The 22781-nt window shown below is 46.4% G+C and overlaps 1 protein-coding gene and 1 non-coding gene across 5 annotated transcripts in view; one reads left to right on the top strand and one right to left on the bottom strand.

Annotated features, from left to right (window-relative positions):
* Positions 1–2067: 2067 nt before the first annotated feature.
* The window catches only part of RNF213 (ring finger protein 213), a 182375-nt gene continuing 161661 nt past the window's right edge, over positions 2068–22781 (bottom strand). For all 4 annotated transcript variants that reach the window (XM_063456333.1, XM_063456332.1, XM_063456331.1 and 1 more), the window contains 7 exons: positions 16142–16319; positions 15857–16058; positions 11459–11536; positions 10083–10280; positions 9768–9857; positions 4952–5130; positions 2068–2383 (listed from right to left, as the gene is read on the bottom strand). In XM_063456333.1, coding sequence (XP_063312403.1) covers positions 2233–2383; positions 4952–5130; positions 9768–9857; positions 10083–10280; positions 11459–11536; positions 15857–16058; positions 16142–16319 — 1076 coding nt within the window. In that variant the 3' untranslated portion in view covers positions 2068–2232. The remainder of the gene's footprint in view (positions 2384–4951; positions 5131–9767; positions 9858–10082; positions 10281–11458; positions 11537–15856; positions 16059–16141; positions 16320–22781) is intronic.
* On the top strand, positions 20348–20432 carry TRNAL-UAG (transfer RNA leucine (anticodon UAG)). The gene has a single exon. It is a non-coding gene; the product is annotated as a tRNA-Leu (tRNA).

Consider the following 22781-nt stretch of genomic DNA (forward strand, 5'->3'; position numbering starts at 1 on the left):
ACTCAGATCCCACGAATGTAGAGGAAACACCACTGGGATATAGTTTAGACCGACCGCACACGAGGCGCCTGCTCAAAATAGTTCCATGAATTCAGGCTGTGCGGTCGGTCTCTTTCGGGAGTACCAAAATACATCACATACATATGAATATCAGTCCGTGCGTATGTTTCCATAGTCTCTGTGGTTCAGGGGAATGTTTCCACCGAACGCCGTTATGTTCGTAAGAATATTGTCAAACATAAGTGGGGGTGGAAGTCTCAGCGGTTTTCGTGCCGTCGAGTGTCCGATTTTAGTTCCATACACTCGACGACCAAACACCGCTGGCCGTTTTCCTTGTTACTCTATTCCATAGAAATTTGTCAAACCCTAATGTAAAAGAAAAAAAACCAAAACACTCAGTGTGTACAAGTTATTATTTATTTTATATTAAACATTCCAGGCTTCACAGTTTTCATATTAAAATTTGGCATAAGAGTTAAAATGCTAAATAAAAGGTATTGTCTCTGTTCTGGAATGTAAACAGAATACTTGGTCCATATCGATTCAGATTTCACTTGCATATAATATTTGAAAGCACCGTAGTGAGTAGATTTCAAGTGCAAACCTTTGTAATTTATTTTCAGATTTAAAAAAAAAGTTTTAAACATTTATCTTTCTACACAAAGATACAGTAAACAAGATTGCAATTTTTTTATATTTTCCATTTAATTAATTTCTATCTGACAAAATTGTAACTTAATCTGGGCATCAGTATGGGATATCCAGTTACAACTAATGAACATAAAGTTAAAGGGACACTGAACACACCATAACCATTTCAGCTCACTGGTTATGGTGCCTGGAGTGCTGTGATGAGGCCCCTCTATTGAGTAGTAACACTGAAAAGGGGGCACCCGGCTTACCGTAGCTCATAGAGGTATGGCTAAGGCAGCAATTGGTCACTTCTTTCTAGTCATACCAATAATGGCAAACGTAATAGCCAATCATAGCCACCCATTGCTGATTCGGCCAACGTTTCCTTGTCAGCCCAAACAGCACAGAGAGGATGGGCTGCTGGGGAGTCTCGTTTAACATTAACAATGGTTTCATGCTGAATGGAAGGAAGGCACCAGTGGACTCGCGACACTAGAACCGTTTGAAGTAGATAAGACAGTTATAGTGTCTCTAACGACTAATATCACAAATCGGGTCCATACGGACTTTCTGCTCCAATTATCCTGCATATTTAGTGCTGACAACTTTATATAGCCCTACTGTAATTAGCATTAAATAGAATGCTGTAAACTTTATATTCATCTAATCCCTACAGCAATCCGGTCTATGTTTAATAAGAGAAACAGACAGAATAATGTGTTTTCCCCTTCTCAGATCACACCAATAGTCATTATATTAGGATTCAATACAAAGGTAACGTAGAATTAATGGGATCCGTCCCTTTACTCACTATAGAAGTGCTTATTGATGTACAGCAAAGGTAGAACGTATACAATGCAATGACTAATGCTGCACTCATCATGGTTTGATTTAGCGATTTTCCTAAGTGGGCTCCACTGCAGCCGCTTTTTATTGTCTAATAAACATGCAGATATTAAATACTGCCGCCATTTGTTCTCTTATGAAGTTTTCTATATTGCAGAATTTTAGCCACTATAAAAACAGTGAGCTCCAGATTATTCATCCCATCCCGGACGTTCGGAATGAACAGAAACATCCAGGACTGTAGAATATGTGCAAACGTTTCCTTCAAAATAAGGAGAAAAAGCCAAATCGCAAGTCCAGACGGCGTTTCGGAAAAAGAATTCTCGATTAAACTTGGCTACATCGTAATCGATTTCAGAATAGGAAAAACTTATAAAAAAATATAGTAATCACAGTAAAAAATATAACACCTGAATCAATTGTAATAAAACAAAATCAAAGTATTTTCCTGGCGAAGGCATATTTCCCTTTCCCAGGCATTTTTAATGGTTTTACCCAACCTAACGATAGAATGAAAAACTGAGCTGCCTTTCTCAGGAATTGAACCTGCAATTCGGAGATATCGCAGCACTAACCACATGATGTAAACAAACTGTATGGATCCCTGGATTGCCGTGCATTTTGCTTGTATTCTAGCAGATCCAGTGATTGCGTAGTTATCGGGCCATACCATAATTAGTAACACTATAAGGAATCTCTATGTAGCAGCATTTATAAAGGCAGTGATACAGGAAACCCGTAAGATCTATGGTCTTATTTTCGAAGCCGATTCCACTTCTTGGCCGCAGTGATCTTCCAGGCCTCTACGCAGTGACATAAACAGATTTCCTCTGGAAAATCGTTTTCTAGTTCTGGAAAGTCGATCTCTTTTCCTTCAATTAAAGGACCCAATGTATCTCTTAACCTGCAAAGAAGAGAAGAGAATCATAATTTTATACTTCATGATTACACGTGGATTGGCTAAATAAACCAATGTTTGAATAAAATGCTGCTGCAATGTAACTAGTAGGACTAGTTATGGAGAAGGTCAAGTCAATGTGATTGTATTGCTCTATCCTGCCGATATTGGTGACTTTGGATATATCTCCACTAGTGATGTACCGAACGGTTCGCCGGCGAATAGTTCCTGGCGAACATAGCGTGTTCGCCACGGCGGGTGAACACATGCGCGGTTCGATCCGCCCCCTATTCGTCATCATTGAATAAACTTTGACCCTGTACCTCACAGTCAGCAGACACATTCCAGCCAATCAGCAGCACACCCTCCCTAGCATACCCTCACACCTCCTGGACAGCATCCATTTTAGATTCATTTGGAAGCTGCATACATTTAAAAATAAATAAATATATTATTTTTTTAATTTTTTTATTTATTATAATTTTTTTAAAAAAATCTTTATTTTTGTAGTGCATGGAGGTAAAACAAATGAGCATGTGGTACCCCAACGGCATTCCTCATGCTTTTCAAGTAACAATTGTAACAATAGGGTATATGTTAATACCCTAGTCTGCGTGGAGACCTCCATGGGTGAAGATGGATTTTTTTTTTACGCTCAGGTTTTTTATTTTATTTTTACGTTCGACGGGTATGATGGCTTTTTATTTGGCCTTTTTTGGGGCTGAAAAATTAAGATTTTAGAAAAAAGAAGACGTTGAATAGTAAGTTGAATTTTACTTTACAGGGTAGTAATTTTATTCCCCCCTCACTATTTTTTAGGGTGAGGGGGGTAGGTAGGGGCTTTTTTATTTGGGTGTGTGACTAGGGGCTTGGGGACCCCTAGTCACCTTTGATGGGGGAGGGGGGGATTTTCATTTAGGGCCCCCACCCGCCGCTCATGGGTGGGGGCCGGGGGGGGACAGTAGGTCCCCCCCTTATTGTTGTTTAGGGCCCCCACCCGCAGCTCAGGGGTGGGGGCCGGGGGGAGGACAGTAGGTCCCCCCCTCTTATTGTAACTTAGGACCCCCATCCGCCGCTCAGGGGTGGGGCGGGGGGGAGGACAGTAGGCCCCCCCCCCATTATTCTTTTATAGGGCTCCCACCCGCAGCTCTGGAGCCATGTTACTCTGTATATAGAGAGGAGCCATGTTTACACTGTATATAGAGGGGAGCCATGTTACTCTGTATATAAAGGGAGCCATGTTTACACGGTATATAGAGGGAAGCCATGTTACTCTGTATATAGAGGGAGCCATGTTTACTCTGTATATAGAGGGAGCCATGTTACTATCTGAGGTGGTTAACTATGATTGGCCCTGGCATGTTTGTTAGTCTGGCCTGCATGGTTGTCTGGCATGAATAAAAGTAGCATGTTTCAACTATATTAGTAGTTAGACTAGTTCGCACTAAAACATGTGCAAATGGGGAGTTTGCGGTTGTGCAAATGGACTGTTTGCGGTTGTTTGCGGTGCGTTAAACGGGGAGTTTGGTCTGTCACTGTGAAGCGGGCGTAACCCTTACACTACCTGATCGATACAACATCATACCTGATGTTTTAAAGCACGTTATTCCAAACAATTTAGGAATGTTAGGTGATTTATGCCCTTTATGGATTAAAACCAGACTCTGCATCAACTATGTAATTTTCCATGGGAGTTTTGCCATGGATCTCCCTCCGGCATGCCACAGTCCAGGTGTTAGTCCCCTTGAAACAACTTTTCCATCACTATTGTGGCCAGAAAGAGTCCCTGTGGGTTTTAAAAATCGCCTGCCCATTGAAGTCTATGGCGGTTCGCCCGGTTAGCGAACCGAAAATTTTATGTTCGTGACATCACTAATCTCCACCTGCACTCACTACTGACTGAGACCATTTACCATCTGACAGAAGAAAAGCTGCCGTACAGTGTCAGCCAATGCTACGGGAAAATATCAGGCCACAATGTTTAGCATCACATCCTGGAATTAAAGAAGGATCCGCTCTCCCTCAGAAAATCTGAACAATGGACACTTTTTATGAAAATAATGACATGCATTAAAGAAACATAAAATACCGGGCCAGCACTGGGTAAAAGAAGGAGATTTACTTACCTTTCAGCCCTCGTAGTATCAGTCTCAAGCATGTAGCTCTGCTGCTTTGATAAGATCATCAAAGTTGATGATCTCTGCCAATCCAATGCTTTCCCATTTAAAAGCATTTTGAGGGTAGCAAGCATGCACTGCGCCAATCAGATGGTGCTCTGAGACATTCGGACTAAAAAAGAGTCAGATATTGACAGATTTTAGAGGCACGTTAACCCTGCAATACAAACATTGCCGTTCTTGCAGGATTACATTGTTTTCAACTGCAAGGACATCCATTATTTTAACTACAAATGGAAGGTGGGACTCCAGCCGGGAACGTTTTTTTAAGAAGGCGACTAATCACTGATTTAAAGGAACGCTTTAGTTCTCGTGCCTGTCAGTACATGAGTACATTCTTACATCATAACCTGCTCACAGTTCTAGAGGTCTAAGTATGTGGCTTTTTCCCACTTACGCCCATGCAGGTCTGAAATCGTCGGTACTCCGAGCCTTTTTAAGTTTCAGTACGATCATCTCATGCAGTTCAAGTAGGAAGAGGTTTGAGCCATGTTGTTCCAGGAATGCGTTAAGTTTCTGCTGACCAGCTTCGTTCAGCCGCTGCTTATATGCTTTGTCCACTTCTTGAAATGGGTCCTGGAAATTCCCAAAACACAAGAGATTAGCGCTTGTGGGGTTCTGGAGATCATAAAGGTTTCGTTGTATGGATTATATTGGACCTTTCCAACTATAGCTCTGTTCAAGTCAGGGATCTGAGAAGTTAAAGCGGCACTGTCATGGCCGAATCCTGTTTTTTTTTAACCCCCCTCCCGACTCCACTACATCTAATTGACCCCCTAGTCACCCCCAAATGCTCCTAAGCCCCCCATATTACCTAGTTTTTTTTATTTTATTTTCTGCCCCGACCTATGTTCAGGGCGCCGCCATCTTTGTGTAGAAGTCCCTGTGGGACGCGTCATCTGCCCACACTAGATAATGCTGTGAGATTCCCGCGCATGCCCAGTTAAACACTTGGGCATGCGAATGGGAATTTCATCTATTCATTCATTTGTCAGAAAGACGAATGAATGAATAGAAATGTCAGACGAACAAACAAACACCAAATATTGGTGTTCGTTTGTTTGTTCAGTTTATTACAAGGTCGGAAAAAATCATACGCTAAAAGATTGAATCCATCTTCACCCGGCGATGGCACAGCGCAGACTGAGCTCCGCAGGGCGGGAAAAGGCTTATGGGAAAAATCCAAAGAACTTTCCCACGCTGTGTAAAATGACTAGCAATCTGATTGGTTGAATTCCAAGTCAACTAATCAGGGTGTTCTGAGTCAAATTGCAGGGCGTGGGAAGGCCTGCAATTTGACTCAGAACACCCTGATTGGTTGACTTGGAATTCAACCAATCAGATTGCTAGTCATTTTACACAGCGTGGGAAAGTTCTTTGGAATTTTCCCACGCTGTGTAAAATGACACAGAGCACTCTTTTTTTTTTTTTTTACAGGCACTTAGTTGTTTTATTCCCCCCTCACTATTTTTGGGGTGAGGGGATAGGTAGGGGTTTAATAATTTGTTTTGGGTGGGGGGGTGACTAGGGGCTTGGGGGCCTCTAGTCACCTTGACACTTTCATATATGGCCCCCACCCGCCGATCAGGGGTGGGGGCTGAGGACAATAAGTCCCCCCCCTCATTAATTTTATGGCCCCCACCCGCCGCTCAGGGGTGGGGGCCGGACAATAGGTCCCCAACCATTCTCATTCAGGGCTCATACCCGGCGCTCATAGTTGGGGGCTGGGGGAGGACAATAGGTCCCACCCATTCTCATTCAGGGCCCCATCCGGCGCTCAGGGGTGGGGGCCGGGGGGAGGACAATAGGTCCCCCCCTCATGGATTTTATGGCTCCCACCTGCCGCTCAGGGACTGCAGCGACATATAATGCATTGATACAGCATGCAGTATCACACACGGGATCAGGACTGCAGCGACATATAATGCATTGATACAGCGTGCAGTATCACACACGGGATCAAGACTGCAGTGACATATAATGCATTGATACAGCGTGCAGTATCACACACGGGATCAGGACTGCAGCGACATATAATGCATTGATACAGTGTGCAGTATAACACACGGGATCAGGACTGCAGCAACATATAATGCATTGATACAGCGTGCAGTATCACACACGGGATCAGGACTGCAGCGACATATAATGCATTGATACAGCATGCAGTATCACACACGGGATCAGGACTGCAGCGACATATAATGCATTGATACAGCGTGCAGTATCACACACGGGATCAGGACTGCTGCGACATATAAGGCATTGATACAGCGTGCAGTATAACACACGGGATCAGGACTGCAGTGACATATAATGCATTGATACAGCATGCAGTATAACACACGGGATCAGGACTGCAGTGACATATAATGCATTGATACAGCGTGCAGTATCACACACGGGATCAGGACTGCAGCGACATATAACGCATTGATACAGCGTGCAGTATCACACACGGGATCAGGACTGCAGCGACATATAATGCATTGATACAGTGTGCAGTATAACACACGGGATCAGGACTGCAGCAACATATAATGCATTGATACAGCGTGCAGTATCACACACAGGATCAGGACTACAGTGACATATAATGCATTGATACAGCATGCAGTATCACATACAGGATCAGGACTGCAGTGACATATAATGCATTGATACAGCGTGCAGTATCACACACGGGATCAGGACTGCAGCGACATATAACGCATTGATACAGCGTGCAGTATCACACACGGGATCAGGACTGCAGCGACATATAATGCATTGATACAGCGTGCAGTATCACACACGGGATCAGGACTGCAGCGACATATAATGCATTGATACAGTGTGCAGTATAACACACGGGATCAGGACTGCAGTGACATATAATGCATTGATACAGTGTGCAGTATCACACACGGGATCAGGACTGCAGTGGCATATAATGCATTGATACAGCATGCAGTATCACATACAGGATCAGGACTGCAGCGACATATAATGCATTAATACAGCATGCAGTATAACACACGGGATCAGGACTGCAGTGACATATAATGCATTGATACAGCGTGCAGTATCACACACGGGATCAGGACTGCAGCGACATATAATGCATTGATACAGCATGCAGTATCACACACGGGATCAGGACTGCAGCGACATATAATGCATTGATACAGCATGCAGTATAACACACGGGATCAGGACTGCAGTGACATATAATGCATTGATACAGCGTGCAGTATCACACACGGGATCAGGACTGCAGCGACATATAATGCATTGATACAGCATGCAGTATCACACACGGGATCAGGACTGCAGTGACATATAATGCATTGATACAGTGTGCAGTATCACACACGGGATCAGGACTGCAGTGACATATAATGCATTAATACAGCGTGCAGTATCACACACGGGATCAGGACTGCAGCGACATATAATGCATTGATACAGCGTGCAGTATCACACACGGGATCAGGACTGCAGTGACATATAATGCATTGATACAGCGTGCAGTATCACACACGGGATCAGGACTGCAGCGACATATAATGCATTGATACAGCGTGCAGTATCACACACGGGATCAGGACTGCAGTGACATATAATGCATTGATACAGTGTGCAGTATCACACACGGGATCAGGACTGCAGTGACATATAATGCATTGATACAGCGTGCAGTATCACACACGGGATCAGGACTGCAGTGACATATAATGCATTGATACAGCATGCAGTATCACACACGGGATCAGGACTGCAGCGACATATAATGCATCAGGACTGCAGCGACATATAATGCATTGATACAGCGTGCAGTATCACACACGGGATCAGGACTGCAGCGACATATAATGCATTGATACAGCGTGCAGTATCACACACGGGATCAGGACTGCAGCGACATATAATGCATTGATACAGCGTGCAGTATCACACACGGGATCAGGACTGCAGCGACATATAATGCATTGATACAGCGTGCAGTATCACACACGGGATCAGGACTGCAGTGACATATAATGCATTGATACAGCGTGCAGTATCACACACGGGATCAGGACTGCAGTGACATATAATGCATTGATACAGCGTGCAGTATCACACACGGGATCAGGACTGCAGTGACATATAATGCATTGATACAGCGTGCAGTATCACACACGGGATCAGGACTGCAGCAACATATAATGCATTGATACAGCGTGCAGTATCACACACGGGATCAGGACTGCAGTGACATATAACGCATTGATACAGCGTGCAGTATCACACACGGGATCAGGACTGCAGCGACATATAACGCATTGATACAGCGTGCAGTATCACACACAGGATCAGGACTGCAGCGACATATAACGCATTGATACAGCGTGCAGTATCACACACAGGATCAGGACTGCAGCGACATATAATGCATTGATACAGCGTGCAGTATCACACACGGGATCAGGACTGCAGCGACATATAATGCATTGATACAGCGTGCAGTATCACACACGGGATCAGGACTGCAGTGACATATAATGCATTGATACAGCATGCAGTATCACACACGGAATCAGGACTGCAGCAACATATAATGCATTGATATAGTGTGCAGTATCCCACATGGGATCAGGACTGCAGCGGCCAATTCAATGCTTTCCCATAGAAGATAAAGCTAGATAGAGATCATCAATGAGGCGGGGCCAAACGCCAGTTTGGCCAATCAGCAGCTCCTCATAGATATGCATTGAATTAATGCATCTCTATGGGGAAAGTTCAGCGTCTCCATGCAGAGCACACTTTGCAGCACTAACCCAGGAATCACCTCTAGTGGCAGTCTGAGTGACTGCCACTGGAGGTGTCCCGAGGCAGCAATGCAAACACTGCCTTTTCTCTGAAAAGGCAGTGTTTACAGCAAAAAGGCTTCAGGGACAGGCTATACTTAGCAGAACAACTACATTAAGCTGGTGACTATAGTGTCCCTATGTCCTTGAAGTGTCCCTAAACTTGTAATGTTCTCATAAGGGAGAATCCTTTACTCTTGCATGAGCCACTAGTATTTTGTGAATAATCAAAGCTAGGGTCTTTTTTCTATTTACTTGTCGTGCCTGCCATATATAAAAAAAAAAAAAAAAATCAATCCCAAAACCTGCATTTATCTTTTAAATAACCTTCTAAGTAACCCCCTGGAACCTCATGAATTAAGACCAAGTCTCCATCCTCACCCTTTTCAGACGCAGGAGATGTTCAGACTTCAGTGCGGTAAGCAGCTGCCAAACCGCTATAATGTGTTTCAAGTGACACCTTTTCAGAGCCTAAAAACAAACAAATTCAGTTATGAGGACGAGTTTCAGCAATAGGGTCAGTTTTTGCAATGTACAAAACATTTTAAAATGTACATGCCAAGGTCGGTAAAATCCGATTGATCACGCTGTATTGCCAACAGGAATGTAGAGATATGGTGAAATACCATCACCTAGAATAAATATATTTTCCCCAGTTATAGTCAACTGATTTATAGAGGAACTGATTACACTCACCTCAAGTATGAGAACGATGGACTCCTCCACCATCTGTAGATCTTTTTCTACATATGTCGAGAGAGGATATTCTGGCTTTCCCTCGGACGTGGCAAGAAATCCCAAAGTGACATTTACAATGCGCAGAGCCTCGCAGACGTCGCTATAAACATTAAGGTCTCGGCTTATACTATCAACGGTGGAATTTGGAAGAGAATCCTAAGGAAGCAAGTTTAAATGTTTTACAAGGTCTGGAAGCTCTTTAGGATACGATTGGTTTATTTTCTGTAAAACAGGGAATGGGTTTCTAACAATACTGTGCTATGCTTGCATAATTTGTAGTAAATATCTATCAGGAGTTAGAGGATCACCACCCTCACTGGCAAAGTCTTCACAACAGGACATTGAATACGATATAACTCATGGTTCAAGTCACATCTGATGATTTCCCCTAAAACCTGGTGAGATGTCTAACAATAAATATAGAATTTCACTCCAGGGTTATCTGTCCAACTTTGGATGATAATAACCGGCTACACGCACTGTGCTAACCTGCCACCAGCGCACTCAGCCTGGCACGACTGGACAGATCTGCAGAGATGCTGAGAAAATCAAACATCCAGATGTGTTGGCAACAGAAAATGGGAGTTAAACCATTCAACTGCCAGACTCCTGTGCACAACCACTACAATACGCTGTACAATACCATGTAGTGAATATGGTGCTTGGAGAGGGCCTTTAATTAATCCAAGTTACTTACAGATCTCCACATTCCAGTGTGTGTCAGCAAGATGATAACTGTACGTAGTCACTCGAAGATGTTCACACCGAACATGGCAGTCTAATTACCGCAACCACTATTGCTCAGTGGTTCGCTCTAGCCCCCAGAAACCAGCCCCTCTCCAGCCACCCGTCTGGCCAACCTGCTTGAATGTAGGGAGGCGACATACAGACTCCTCCTTGCAGTCACGTTTACCGCACTGTCTGCAAAGGGTAGAATAGCGGACTACGTCTGTCGCCAGTCGTACAGTGCATGCACAAAATGAGGCTGCCTAATTCACTTTTGCCGCGGGTGCACCTAGACCTCGGCACAAAAGTGGAGATTACTAAGTATAGGGAGTGTTTCAGGATGGAATGTTGCACATACCGACTCCTACCACCATAACCACTTCTAAAAGCAGAAGTGGCCATTGAGGTATTCTGTATTGCAATACTTCTCAGAAGCACTGCTGGGAAAGGAGGTAAGAACATGTATTCTTAATAAGGAAAATCAACATTGAAAATTGTTATTTGACATTTCCTAAAAATGTCCAGACCCTATTAATTATTTCTAAACTCAGGGCCTGAATCCCCCATTATTGTCTTGCTTACAGGACATGATTAGTGGGACACGTTACCTGGGGCAGTCTTTTCTTGACATCCATAAATATGGTCTCATAGTTCAAATCATGGGCAAGAGTGTACGTTGGTAATCCCTAGTGAGAGGAAGCAAACGGTAAGTCAACAATATGAGTTTACAAATAATATGGAAAACAAACAAACTATCTGACATTGTGTTCTGTTCACAAACTTTTGTGTTTAAATCTCAGAGAAGCAAAAAAAAACACTCAACAAACCTTTATACCAGCGATTAATTACTTGCACCACAAATACATCTTAAAAATTAACCCCCTATAAAGCTCAATGATTTACACTGTAATTACAGGCAATCCGAACAGTCTTAGATCCAAAAGTCTCCAACTCCTATAACCCACACTACCTGAGCAGCACACTCACTGCAGCTCCCCACACCTCCTATAACCCACACTACCTGAGCAGCACGCTCACTGCAGCTCCCCACACCTCCTATAACACACACTACCTGAGCAACACGTTCACTGCAGCTCCCCACACCTCCTATAACACACACTACCTGAGCAGCACGCTCATTGCAGCTCCCCACACCTCCTATAACACACACTACCTGAGCAACACGTTCACTGCAGCTCCCCACACCTCCTATAACACACACTACCTGAGCAGCACGCTCATTGCAGCTCCCCACACCTCCTATAACACACACTACCTGAGCAACACGTTCACTGCAGCTCCCCACACCTCCTATAACCCACACTACCTGAGCAACACGCTCACTGCAGCTCCCCACACCTCCTATAACCCACACTACCTGAGCAGCACACTCACTGCAGCTCCCCACACCTCCTATAACCCACACTACCTGAGCAGCACGCTCACTGCAGCTCCCCACACCTCCTATAACCCACACTACCTGAGCAACACGTTCACTGCAGCTCCCCACACCTCCTATAACCCACACTACCTGAGCGCACACTCACTGCAGCTCCCCACACCTCCTATAACCCACACTACCTGAGCAACACACTCACTGCAGCTCCCCACACCTCCTATCACCCACACTACCTGAGCAACACGTTCACTGCAGCTCCCCACACCTCCTATAACACACACTACCTGAGCAGCACACTCACTGCAGCTCCCCACACCTCCTATAACCCACACTACCTGAGCAACACGTTCACTGCAGCTCCCCACACCTCCTATAACCCACACTACCTGAGCAACACACTCACTGCAGCTCCCCACACCTCCTATAACCCACACTACCTGAGCAGCACACTCACTGCAGCTCCCCACACCTCCTATAACCCACACTACCTGAGCAACACGTTCACTGCAGCTCCCCACACCTCCTATAACCCACACTACCTGAGCAACACACTCACTGCAGCTCCTCACACCTCCTATAACCCACACTACCTGAGCAGCACATTCATTGCAGCTCCCCACACCTCCTATAACCCACACTACCTGAGCAACACGTTCACTGCAGCTCCCCACACCTCCTATAACACACTACCTGAGCAGCACGCTCACTGCAGCTCCCACACTTCCTATAACACACTACCTGAGCAGCACGCTCACTGCAGCTCCCACACTTCCTATAACACACTACCTGAGCAGCACGCTCACTGCAGCTCCCCACACCTCCTATAACCCACACTCACTGCAGCTCCCACACTTCCTATAACACACTACCTGAGCAGCACGCTCACTGCAGCTCCCCACACCTCCTATCACCCACACTACCTGAGCAACACGTTCACTGCAGCTCCCCACACCTCCTATAACCCACACTACCTGAGCAGCACACTCACTGCAGCTCCCCACACCTCCTATAACCCACACTACCTGAGCAACACACTCACTGCAGCTCCCCACACCTCCTATCACCCACACTACCTGAGCAACACGTTCACTGCAGCTCCCCACACCTCCTATAACCCACACTACCTGAGCAGCACACTCACTGCAGCTCCCCACACCTCCTATAACCCACACTACCTGAGCAACACACTCACTGCAGCTCCCCACACCTCCTATCACCCACACTACCTGAGCAACACGTTCACTGCAGCTCCCCACACCTCCTATAACCCACACTACCTGAGCAGCACACTCACTGCAGCTCCCCACACCTCCTATAACCCACACTACCTGAGCAACACGTTCACTGCAGCTCCCCACACCTCCTATAACCCACACTACCTGAGCAACACACTCACTGCAGCTCCCCACACCTCCTATAACCCACACTACCTGAGCAGCACATTCATTGCAGCTCCCCACACCTCCTATAACCCACACTACCTGAGCAACACGTTCACTGCAGCTCCCCACACCTCCTATAACACACTACCTGAGCAGCACGCTCACTGCAGCTCCCACACTTCCTATAACACACTACCTGAGCAGCACGCTCACTGCAGCTCCCACACTTCCTATAACACACTACCTGAGCAGCACGCTCACTGCAGCTCCCCACACCTCCTATAACCCACACTCACTGCAGCTCCCACACTTCCTATAACACACTACCTGAGCAGCACGCTCACTGCAGCTCCCCACACCTCCTATCACCCACACTACCTGAGCAACACGTTCACTGCAGCTCCCCACACCTCCTATAACCCACACTACCTGAGCAGCACACTCACTGCAGCTCCCCACACCTCCTATAACCCACACTACCTGAGCAACACGTTCACTGCAGCTCCCCACACCTCCTATAACCCACACTACCTGAGCAACACACTCACTGCAGCTCCCCACACCTCCTATAACCCACACTACCTGAGCAGCACATTCATTGCAGCTCCCCACACCTCCTATAACCCACACTACCTGAGCAACACGTTCACTGCAGCTCCCCACACCTCCTATAACACACTACCTGAGCAGCACGCTCACTGCAGCTCCCACACTTCCTATAACACACTACCTGAGCAGCACGCTCACTGCAGCTCCCACACTTCCTATAACACACTACCTGAGCAGCACGCTCACTGCAGCTCCCCACACCTCCTATAACCCACACTCACTGCAGCTCCCACACTTCCTATAACACACTACCTGAGCAGCACGCTCACTGCAGCTCCCCACACCTCCTATAACACACACTACCTGAGCAGCACCCTCACTGCAGCTCCCCACACCTCCTATAACACACACTATCTGAGCAGCATGCTCATTGCAGCTCCCCACACCTCCTATAACACACTACCTGAGCAGCACGCTCACTGCAGCTCCCCACACCTCCTATAACACACATTACCTGAGCAGCACATTCACTGCAGCTCCCCACACCTCCTATAACACACACTAGCTGAGCAACACTCTCACTGCAGCTCCCCACACCTCCTATAACACACACTACCTGAGCAGCACCCTCACTGCAGCTCCCCACACCTCCTATAACACACACTATCTGAGCAGCACACTCACTGCAGCTCCCCACACCTCCTATAACCCACACTACCTGAGCAGCACACTCACTGCAGCTCCCCACACATCCTATAACCCACACTACCTGAGCAGCACGCTCACTGCAGCTCCCCACACCTCCTATAACACACACTACCTGAGCAGCACACTCACTGCAGCTCCCAACACCTCCTATAACTCACACTACCTGAGCAACACGCTCACTGCAGCTCCCCACACCTCCTATAACCCACACTACCTGAGCAGCACACTCACTGCAGCTCCCCACACCTCCTATAACCCACACTCACTGCAGCTCCCACACTTCCTATAACACACTACCTGAGCAGCACACTCACTGCAGCTCCCCACACCTCCTATAACCCACACTACCTGAGCCGCACACTCACTGCAGCTCCCCACACCTCCTATAACCCACACTACCTGAGTGCACACTCACTGCAGCTCCCCACACCTCCTATAACCCACACTACCTGAGCAGCACACTCACTGCAGCTCCCCACACCTCCTATAACACACACTACCTGAGCAGCACACTCACTGCAGCTCCCCACACCTCCTGTAACACACACTACCTGAGCAGCACGCTCACTGCAGCTCCCCACACCTCCTATAACACACACTACCTGAGCAACACACTCACTGCAGCTCCCCACACCTCCTATAACACACACTACCTACGCAGCACACTCACTGCAGCTCCTCACACCTCCTATAACACACACTACCTGAGCAGCATGGTCACTGCAGCTCCCCACACCTCCTATAACCCACACTACCTGAGCAGCACACTCACTGCAGCTCCCCACACCTCCTATAACACACACTACCTGAGCAGCACCCTCACTGCAGCTCCTCACACCTCCTATAACACACACTATCTGAGCAGCATGGTCACTGCAGCTCCCCACACCTCCTATAACACACACTACCTGAGCAGCATGGTCACTGCAGCTCCCCACACCTCCTATAAGTTACTGAGTATAACTTACTACTGTAGTTATCAGAGGTTTTCCCTGCAGGAAGCGGCCAGCGATTTGGCGCTGAATTTTGTGGAGGTCGAATTCTTGTGTTGTCCCCTGACCGCTCTGCACGCTGTACTGACAGTTGGACAGGATTATGGGTATCAGATCTCTTTCCATGTCGTAACTAATCACATGCAGATCCACTACGTCAGAAGCGTTAATGGAGAACCTGAGGGTAAATTTTACAATACAGTCATATCACCATGATATTCACAGCGACCCCTTCCGAAACTAGGAGAAAAGGTGACCTACGTCTGCTCCTCATTGGTGAATTTCTCTATGGCGCGTACAAAGCTGTTGTGCAGGGTAATGAGGTAGTTGACCAGGGCGGTGGCACAAAGCCCCTTGCCGTGACGGCGAGGAAGGAGGAAGGACACATCACTGCTCATGGAGAGATCGACACACGTATCGTCTGGAAGCTTTATTTCACCTGAAACATTGTCATGGTAAACACAGCATTAAACAGCAGCGGCAAATTAACACTTTGCTGCTTCCCTTTAAGTGAATAAACCACCAAGCATTAAAATAGCTTATTCACAACATCAGAAATAAAACATAAGCAGACAGACGTCCTGACTGGAAAGCCCATAACAGAGAGATATCCGATGATGGGATGGTTTGTGGGATGTAACATAATGGGTTACACTTCAAGAGCAATTACTGTATAACTGTACTATACGTGGAGCAATCGGCAGGAGTATTCCATTGGTTTCCATGGTGACTGATCCAAAGTTAAAATGTTACACCAAAACAGTTCTTTATACAGAAGCCTAATTTTATTTTGAAAGAAAGTAGTGTGAACGCTAGACGTAATTTTGAGTTTTAATTAGTCATGTAAAAAATTATAAAAAATAATGTATGCTACCTTTAACCCCTTAAGGACCAAACTTCTGGAATAAAAGGGAATCATGACATGTCACACATGTCATGTGTCCTTAAGGGGTTAAGGAAACAATGTTTTATCGGAATCTGAAAAAGAAAAATCCATATAAAGAGATCGGTGTGGAAGACGTACAGCCCACTGTATTATTACAGCTTATTGTATTATTACAGCTTAATGTATAAATACAGCTTATTGTTTTATTACAGCTTATTGTATTATTACAGCTTATTGTATTATTACAGCTTATTGTTTTATTACAGCTTATTGTATTATTACAGCTTAATGTATAAATACAGCTTATTGTATTATTACAGTTTAATGTATAATTACAGCTTAATGTATAAATACAGCTTATTGTATTATTACAGCTTAATGTATTATTACAGCTTATTGTATTATTGCAGCTTAATGTATAAATACAGCTTATTGTATTATTACAGCTTAATGTATTATTACAGCTTAATGTATAAATACAGCTTATTGTATTATTACAGCTTAATGTATAAATACAGCTTATTGTATTATTACAGCTTAAAGTATTATTACAGCTTATTGTATTATTACAGCTTATTGTATTATTACAGCTTAATGTATAAATAATAAATACAGCTTATTGTATTATTACAGCTTAATGTATTATTACAGCTTATTGTATTATTACAGCTTAATGTATAAATACAGTTTATTGTATTATCACAGCGTAATGTATAAATACAGCTTAATGTATAAATACAACTTATTGTTTTATTACAGCTTAATGTATAAATACAGCCTTATGTATAATTACAGCTTAATTTATAATTACAGCTTATTGTATAATTTTACCACATGACAGGAGGCTTCATATTTGCATATCTTTCTTTACTGAAAACTCCAGCAGCATAGAAACAGTAACAACCAATCAGAGAAAAGATATGGTGCCCATAAAAGGCCCTGTCTATGACATCACTTCCTCTTTCTTTGCTGCTCCAGCCTCAAACAGGTCAGAGTATTTTTTACCTCTCTAATATTCTTATTTGTTTGTACTTTACTATCATCATTGTACTTGATATTTCTATTTCCTTGTACTTTGTATTCCCCTGACTGCCTAGCCTGTCTCCCTGTTCCCCCTTTCTCTGTGTGCCTCCTGCATTTATTTGGTAGTGTTTGCCTTTAATCCCTGTTTCTGTTTCTGGCGGTCCGCGGGTGTCGCGGCTGCAATCCGTGCCGTGCTCGCCGCGAGGACCTGCCCTGCGGACACTACTGGGGACTGTGTGGGGACGGGTGGAGGCTGTCTTTGCTGTTTTTTTCTCACCCTGACTACCTATAACCTGTCCCTTTCTCCTTCCCTTATTCAGTTCCCCTGCCTCATCGGATTTGTTATCTTTTTTGATTTATTGTGCTTGTATATTTCGGCCCGGTGGTCCGCGGGCGTCACGGCTGTCCGTGCCGCGTTCGCCGCGCGGACCTGCACTCGTTACATACAGGGGCTGGGTGGGGACGGGTGGGGGGTAGCCGGGGTTGAGTTCTCCTTTTTTGCCGCGTTTTTTCCGGCCCGCTCGCGGCCGCGAGCGGGTAGTTCTTATTCACACGGCCGGCGGCCATCTTGGATCTCGCGGCTCGCGACGGCCGCCCTACCTTCACACACGGCGGTCTGGGAATCACCCGACCGCCGCAGCGAACTTGGGGGATTGCCCTCAGGGCAATTTTTCTCCCCTAACTGCATCTATCTCTGGCAGTTGGATTACACTGAGTAAATAACCCTTGCAGAGCAGGGTGAACAAGCAGGCAGTATGAGGCTTTAGAGAACATACTGTATACCCTTTTATTGTGGCTCATAAACATATTGCCTTTTTTAACCCCTTAAGGACCAAGCCTCTGGAATAAAAGGGAATCATGACATGTCACACATGTCATGTGTCCTTAAGGGGTTAAGCACCTTAAAATATTCTCTGTATGTTTGTATGTTTGTTTTTAGTTTTTATAGTAATTAAAATAAACTTAATTATTGGCATAATTCTAACAAGTTATGACTTATGAATGGATGTAAACTATCATTGGTTCATTATCTGCCCTTATACTGAGCATACTACTTAAAGGGTCCCTGCAGGGCAATATGAAATATTACATCACCCCTCAGGGGATTTGGCAATACTATACCCTCCAAAGGGAAGATCATATTAGTTACCCTACACAGGGTCATATTATATTACTGTACCCAAGGGTGCAAGCTGATGTGGGTGTCCTCTGGGTATTTTTTTCATGGCACACCACCTGGGGTGACCCCCCAGATATGCATGCAAGGTCATTCATAGACCATAACATTGATGTGGGTGTCCTCTGGGTATTTTTCATGGCACACCACCTGGGGTGACCCCCCAGATATGCATGCAAGGTCACTCATAGACCATTACGTTGATGTGGGTGCCCTCTGGGTATTTTTCATGGCACACCACCTGGGGTGACCCCCCAGATATGCATGCAAGGTCATTCATAGACCATTACATTGATGTGGGTGTCCTCTGGGTATTTTTCATGGCACACCACCTGGGGTGACCCCCCAGATATGCATGCAAGGTCATTCATAGACCATTACCTTGATGTGGATGCCCTCTGGGTATTTTTCATGGCACACCACCTGGGGTGACCCCCCAGATATGCATGCAAGGTCATTCATAGACCATTACGTTGATGTGGGTGTCCTCTGGTTTACCACGGCACGCCACCCGGGGTGAACCCCGATGGAATACAGGAAGTCCTATGCCTCAACTTTATCACTGATTACTGCATACATATATGGATGTTTAAACACTGCCTGGTAGTTTTTACATTAAAACAACAGTACCACCTTGCTGGATACGATTTGCAGGCAGGATCATGAGTGAACTGAGTGTATTGCGGAGTACCCTTCACAGGGATACATATCTGTACAGTTACTGTACCTGGCGTACATATTGAACGTGGGTGTCCTCTGAGTAAATTTTCATGGCACACCACCTGGGGTGACCCCCAGACATGCATGCAGTACTTGTAAGGTGCCAACAAGTATAATGTGGGTGTCCTCTGAGTTACCATGGCACACCACCTGGGATGACCCCAGTCGAATACACGTGGGCCCTGCGGCTGCAGGCCTTATGGAGACAGGTCCCACGCGCTTCTATAATAAGCCTGTATAGTTACATCCGTGCATACAGCTCGGGCGTGCATTTATGAACTCGGCTAACCGGACTAGCACTACCGTTCAATCGCGCCTACGCCACAGCTCCCAATAGCCGGATTAAACTAATGGAGGTGACCCCTCTACACTTGACATGAGTATTTCATACACTCAGACAATCTGATGCAGGCAATTCAAGCCGCTTTACCTGGGTGACCCCCAGTGCTACCAGAAGTCTAGCACCCCTACGTGCTGACCCTCAAACACTACTCCCACTGACTACCACTATTTCCCAACAGGACGAGAACGGGTCATGGAGAACACTCTCAACCCCTAGGACTTCCAGGCACTGATAAACGACGCAGTAGCGGCCTCGGTGGAGAAGGTTTTCTTGTTATGAGCTCTGCCCCAAACTGCTTGCTGAAGACCTCAGCAGCAAGGTAGCGTGGCCGAGCGGTCTAAGGCGCTGGATTTAGGCTCCAGTCTCTCTGGAGGCGTGGGTTCGAATCCCAACCCCGCGACCTTTCATGTCAAAACGGCAAGGGAAGGGCTCCAACCCCCCTGCCACTAAGGTCTAAGGCAAGTCGCCCATCGAACAGACCAAGTAGATGGAACACTGGGAATCCACGACCCTGTCCACCACAATCTTCCGACAAAGAAGACTACTATCCACCACGCAGTTGGACATACTAGATCACTCACACGAAGACAACTCGCCATCTGAGGAAGGGGAACGTGAGAACGACTAGTTTTCGGCCCAGAAGCACAAATCCTACTTACCCACCACACTAACTTTAGCCCAAACCTCGCTGAAGCAAATCCTCCACACCCCTTCGGGGAAAGGTGTTTTTGGGAGGACTGGTCGGTAGCGGAACCGAACCACCAACCGCTTCATCTACTAGCGAGTCAACCTATCACCAAGGGTATCACGCGGTATACAAACGCTTCAGGATAGAGAAAATCAACCTTCTACTAGACCTCCTGAACGATAACGACTGGTTTACACATCTGGACCCCGAGGACACATACTTGTCAATATCCGCTACCCTAAACTACCTAGTTTTCCTCCGATCCCAGTGATGAGGACTAACACAGCAGTTTACGACTCCGTGGTACCCACAAAGCTACTGAAGCTGGTGAGTGCTCATATCCGCGAATTTGGACGTGCAATGTCTCGTGTACCTGGAAGACTTGCTGACCCTTTGCGAATCCAGGCTACGTTTGCGGTCAAATTTGACGTTCACGTTCTGGACTCCACGGGTTTTTGGTAGTACGCAGACAAATCGACTCCCCCATCTGTGTCGGGTCAGTTCCTCGGTTTCGACATCGGCTTGGAGAACTACGTTCCGCGTCGGTCCAAGTTCAAGATCACCCATATACGGATGGATATCGGACACGCTCTAAGGTTGGATACGATTCCTCTCAGAATACTCACCGTTTTGTGGGATCCCTCTCCTCCTCTCCTCCTCCGTACAATCGATATTCCCTGGCCCACTACACTACAGGGCCATGCAACGACTGCTGACTAGATACGTACACGCCGATCACTCATGCGACCACTGGATCCCACTGTCGGCAGAAGTGAGGACGGAATTCCGATGGTGACTACTTCACTTGCAAACTTGGATCGGCAAATCGATCTTTGACTCTTCCTCCGGATGCGTAGTGGTGGATGAACCCATACAAACGGACCCAACCGCTCTCCACAATGGCAAGGGTGCCTCGATACAGACGCACACACAGGATATCGCTCCTGCTCATGACACCCCTCGGACAATGCCAACCGTGGTTCCCGGATCGCCTGGGGGCGTCTCGCGGAGACCCTCTACCACTCCCTACCTTCCCTCTACTTTTGACAGGACCGCAAGGGGAAGCCCACTCCTTTGTCATGGAAGGACGACTGGCACTAGTGGACTGGACGATTTCAGGGCCTCCTGAAATGTCCACGACCTATTGCACCAACTACGACCTCTGATGGGACTCAGACTCCCGGCACCAGGATTGACTATATTTCTGCCTGATCGGCCTGGAGTGTTTGGTGGGTGGAAAGGGATTCCGATCCCTTTACCGCACCTGCCCCACTGATCCTTAACTATCTGTCACACCTGGTCTCGTTGGGGCGGTCATATCAATCCCTCAACGTGATCGGATCCGCCATATCGGTGGCGCACGTTCCGGTACAGGGCGGACCAGTAGGTCAAGATCCACTGGTTTGTCGGCTACTACGGGGTACCGAGTAAATCGAGACCCGGCACCCAAGTATTCACACCTCTGGCAGGTGGATGTGGTGCTGTGATTCCTTGGGGGAATAACAGGAAAATCCTTGTTTGTCACTGAAACAACTTTCAGCCAAACTAGCCCTCTTGTTATGCCTCGTCTTATTTAGACGGGTGACGGACGTTGGGGCTTTCGATATGGATGTTTTTTCTCTATCACACCAGACGGGATTACCTTTACCATATCAAGACGAACTAAGTCCAATTCATCTTCGGTGTCATACCCATAATTTGTGTCAGACACCAAACTAGGTGCGGTCGGAACGCTAATGGGGTATACCGAAATCATTCCCCCTTTGTATTCATGCGACGGGTCTACTCCTGACTTCTTACGTGGAACTTCATGGAGAGATGTCTACCGCTACACTGGCCAGATGGATCCGCTGGCTATCGCATCTAGCGGGCGTCGAACCTTGTTTCGGAGCCCACTCGGTCAAGGGAGCGGTGGCCCCACAAGTCCTTTTCGGACGACGCTTCCCTAACCGACATTATACGATGCGCGGTTTGAGCGCGAGAGGGTACGTTTAGAACGCTCTATTTCGGCAAACATCTCATACTTCCTTCACACTGGTCAATTCTAAGCTTTAAAAATGCAAA

The sequence above is a fragment of the Pelobates fuscus genome, chromosome 5 (assembly GCF_036172605.1).
Source record: "Pelobates fuscus isolate aPelFus1 chromosome 5, aPelFus1.pri, whole genome shotgun sequence".
Classification (NCBI taxonomy): Eukaryota; Metazoa; Chordata; class Amphibia; order Anura; family Pelobatidae; genus Pelobates; species Pelobates fuscus.